Below are 3,007 nucleotides of genomic sequence, written 5' to 3'. Positions count from 1 at the left end.
TTGGAGACGTTGAATTTCGTAGCTCAAAGCTGGTTACAGTGACAGAGATGCTTTCATTTTTGATCTTCCCTTAAATCTTGAGTTTTGAAATTGTTTTTATCTGTTATTTCAAAAATTCATTCCTTTTCAGCCCATCTGTGTTTGATCTCTTTTTTTCCATGCCTGATGCCTATACTGCTGTGTTATACATCCTAATTATCTCATCTCTCTGTGTTGATGTGGTGTGGTGACTTGAACGGACGCTAATACATCCCACGTTATACTTCACCTATGAGTAACTGGATATTAATGACTGTATTAGATTGTTAGTTCAAGCTGGTAGTTATGAAACAATAGTTATGTTTTTTGCTTGCCTATTTGATTATTATCATTCCTAAAATTCCTGACAAATATTTGTGGATTTGAAATAATTTAACGAAATGCAACTAATCCCAGTAGGTTTAAAAATTTGACAAGATACAAGCAGAAACTCGAATTTGGAGTATGCAATATGAAATTGTGTTGTGTTGTTATTACAGATTTAAACAACATAAAGTATTTGATTGTACAGTAAATGTATTAGTTATTTAACACAATGTCATTTTACCTACAACCCCGTCTCAAAAGCAATTTACGTTTATATTCTATAGACGTCATTTCCTTCGCGATATCTGTCTAATGGTGTCCGGATCATTAAGCAACTTTTCTTCCGCAGTCAACAAAACTGCAGGTGAGCTTTATTAATCATTTTATGTTGTAGGATCTGCAAATGCATTATGTGAACTTGTAGAAAAGTCTCAAGAATTTCTGATTCGTAATGTCCACTCACTAGACTTTATTTTGGATGACTTTGATATTGCTAAATTCGGAATTTTACATGCAGCTGTAATGTTAGTTGTCAACTATTTCACACTTACAGCAGACATGCCAAATATATTTCACAGTCAGTTGTTGATAAAGAGTGGCTAGTAATCCAAACTCAAAACCTTTTCAATCTTTGTAACTCAGAGTCTTTGCAAAAAATTCCATCTTATGGTAGGTATCTTGTTTGTAACTAATATCTAGTTCGTGTAATTTCACATGAATTTACGAACTGCCTGATTAATATGGGGATTCCACACAAGGGAATCAGTTGTATGGTCACTGCTATTCACAAACTTCAGAAATGTCCGGGGTATCTTACTCCACTACACTGTGATCTATGCCAGGTAAATGCTAATGTATGTACATGGTGTGCAGCTTGGATTAGCTGCTAGAATGTTTAGTCCCACTCTTTCAATTCTCGATATTAATATTTTAGAAATTGATAAAAGCGTATGTTTTGCACGTTTGTGATAACCAGTTCATGTAGAGTACAGCCCTTGAAGCTAAAGATTATCTCCTATACTTTTACTATGGAGGAATGATTTATGGCGCAGTAAAGAATTGGGAAAGAAGCCTACACTTTTTTGAATTGGTAAATTTCCTGTTCATTTAAAGCATATAATTTTAGTGTTTAATTATCCCTGCCGTATCATCAAGCTGTATTCTGATTGAAGCTGCAAAAAAGATAATATTAATCTCCTTGATATTACATGGGAAAGTGAGTTATTCCGTTTTGTCGTACTTTTAATCACATAACGGTGATTATTGTATACATTCCAGCTAACTTAATAGCACATAAGCCACAATTCACCTGGCGAATACAACAGTTTATTTTAAGTTTGTACCAGTAACTGTTCTTCTTGATTATCGTTGCGAATACAATAGTTTGTTTTAAGTTTGTACCAGTAGCTATTCTTCTTGGTTATTATAGTTACGAATACTTAGAAATCTATCCGGATACCAACATACAAATGGCACAGTATTTGTGAATACTGGTCAGCTAAATTGAGACCAGTTTTTTTTACCGGGAATTCCCCGTAGAGGGCTTTTTACCAACGAATAGGAGAGATTTACTTATGGAATTTTCAAGTACCATATTGTTAGTTCGATACTCATTGGTTCTGTATCAAAAAGTTCATCTTAAACCCTATTGTCTCTTTATTTACTAAGCCACGTCAGTAGTACGAATAAAAATATATTGACTAGATTTAAAGTCCGATTAGTATATCGTCCGAACGTTTGTTTACTCAGCCTTCTGGGACACGGTGAGTTGACCAATGATACTAGCCGGCTCCCCGAAATAAAGTTGGTGGACATGAGTTCAAATACAGGGACTATCAAATATATTATCCCTACTTATAAGTGATCATCTGGCTATTATCACTAACATTACCATACAAAGTAAGGCCTAAAGCTGAATAAAAAGACTTGTCTCTGATAAACGGGCCAACATACTACTGTTGATATTATATTATGCAATATGAGTGATGTCAAAAAACATGACGATTAGTGTTAAACATGAAGAGTGCAAACTACATATTTCACAGCAATCACACGTATGAATAATGGTCCTCAGTTACTAGTAATCACCCCTTTGGTGTATTTTGTTGAAAATAGGCGATCAGTTTTTCCATGAAACCGCTTGATAATAAATCTTTAGGTCTTGTTTTCTGTCACGTGGTTGATCTTAGTTTTCGATAAGTTTCTAAACTATTCGAACCGAATTGTACTTATAGTTTGCTATATCTTATTGCCATTAGTTTTTAGTGAGCCTTTTCATATTTCTAATACTTTCAATACTTCTAGTTCAGTACGGTCCTTGAAACTCCGGCTGCATATTTCATGTCTCCAAGGCCTTGGAAAGTGAGTGTGTTGGTTCTAATCTCTCAATTTTATCATTAACCATCAATATGAATATAAACTCAACGCTGTATATAAAACAATATGTCTGCGATTATTTCTTTGCCTGAAGCTCTGCATATATTGTTAAAATTACTAACTTAATGAGTCCATTGTATGCGAACACTGTTGGAGTTAAATTTGTGACATTCACTAATAATGGCAGGTTCTCATCATTAATTAATTAAGGCGCTCACTTTTGATCTGTTTGCTCGTTTCTTTACCGGAATTAAGTAACATCTTAAACCAGTACCCATATATATAT

At 34.2% G+C, this 3,007-nt stretch overlaps 1 protein-coding gene across 1 annotated transcript; it reads left to right on the top strand.

The window, feature by feature from the left end:
- Nucleotides 1-657: 657 nt before the first annotated feature.
- Nucleotides 658-2,745, top strand: Smp_164800 (26S proteasome regulatory subunit S3, putative; the record flags this gene model as incomplete). The annotated part of the gene is made up of 8 exons (XM_018792649.1): nt 658-709; nt 740-869; nt 902-1,014; nt 1,045-1,187; nt 1,219-1,293; nt 1,331-1,435; nt 1,472-1,561; nt 2,650-2,745. 8 exons carry the CDS (start codon nt 658-660, stop codon nt 2,743-2,745), a joined length of 804 nt encoding a protein of 267 aa, XP_018644315.1.
- Between the last annotated feature and the right edge of the window lie 262 nt (nt 2,746-3,007).

This window comes from Schistosoma mansoni (assembly GCF_000237925.1).
Source record: "Schistosoma mansoni, WGS project CABG00000000 data, supercontig 0234, strain Puerto Rico, whole genome shotgun sequence".
Taxonomy (NCBI): Eukaryota; Metazoa; Platyhelminthes; class Trematoda; order Strigeidida; family Schistosomatidae; genus Schistosoma; species Schistosoma mansoni.
Note: the sequence above shows the minus strand (reverse complement) of the source record. Positions and strands in the feature narration are given on the sequence as shown.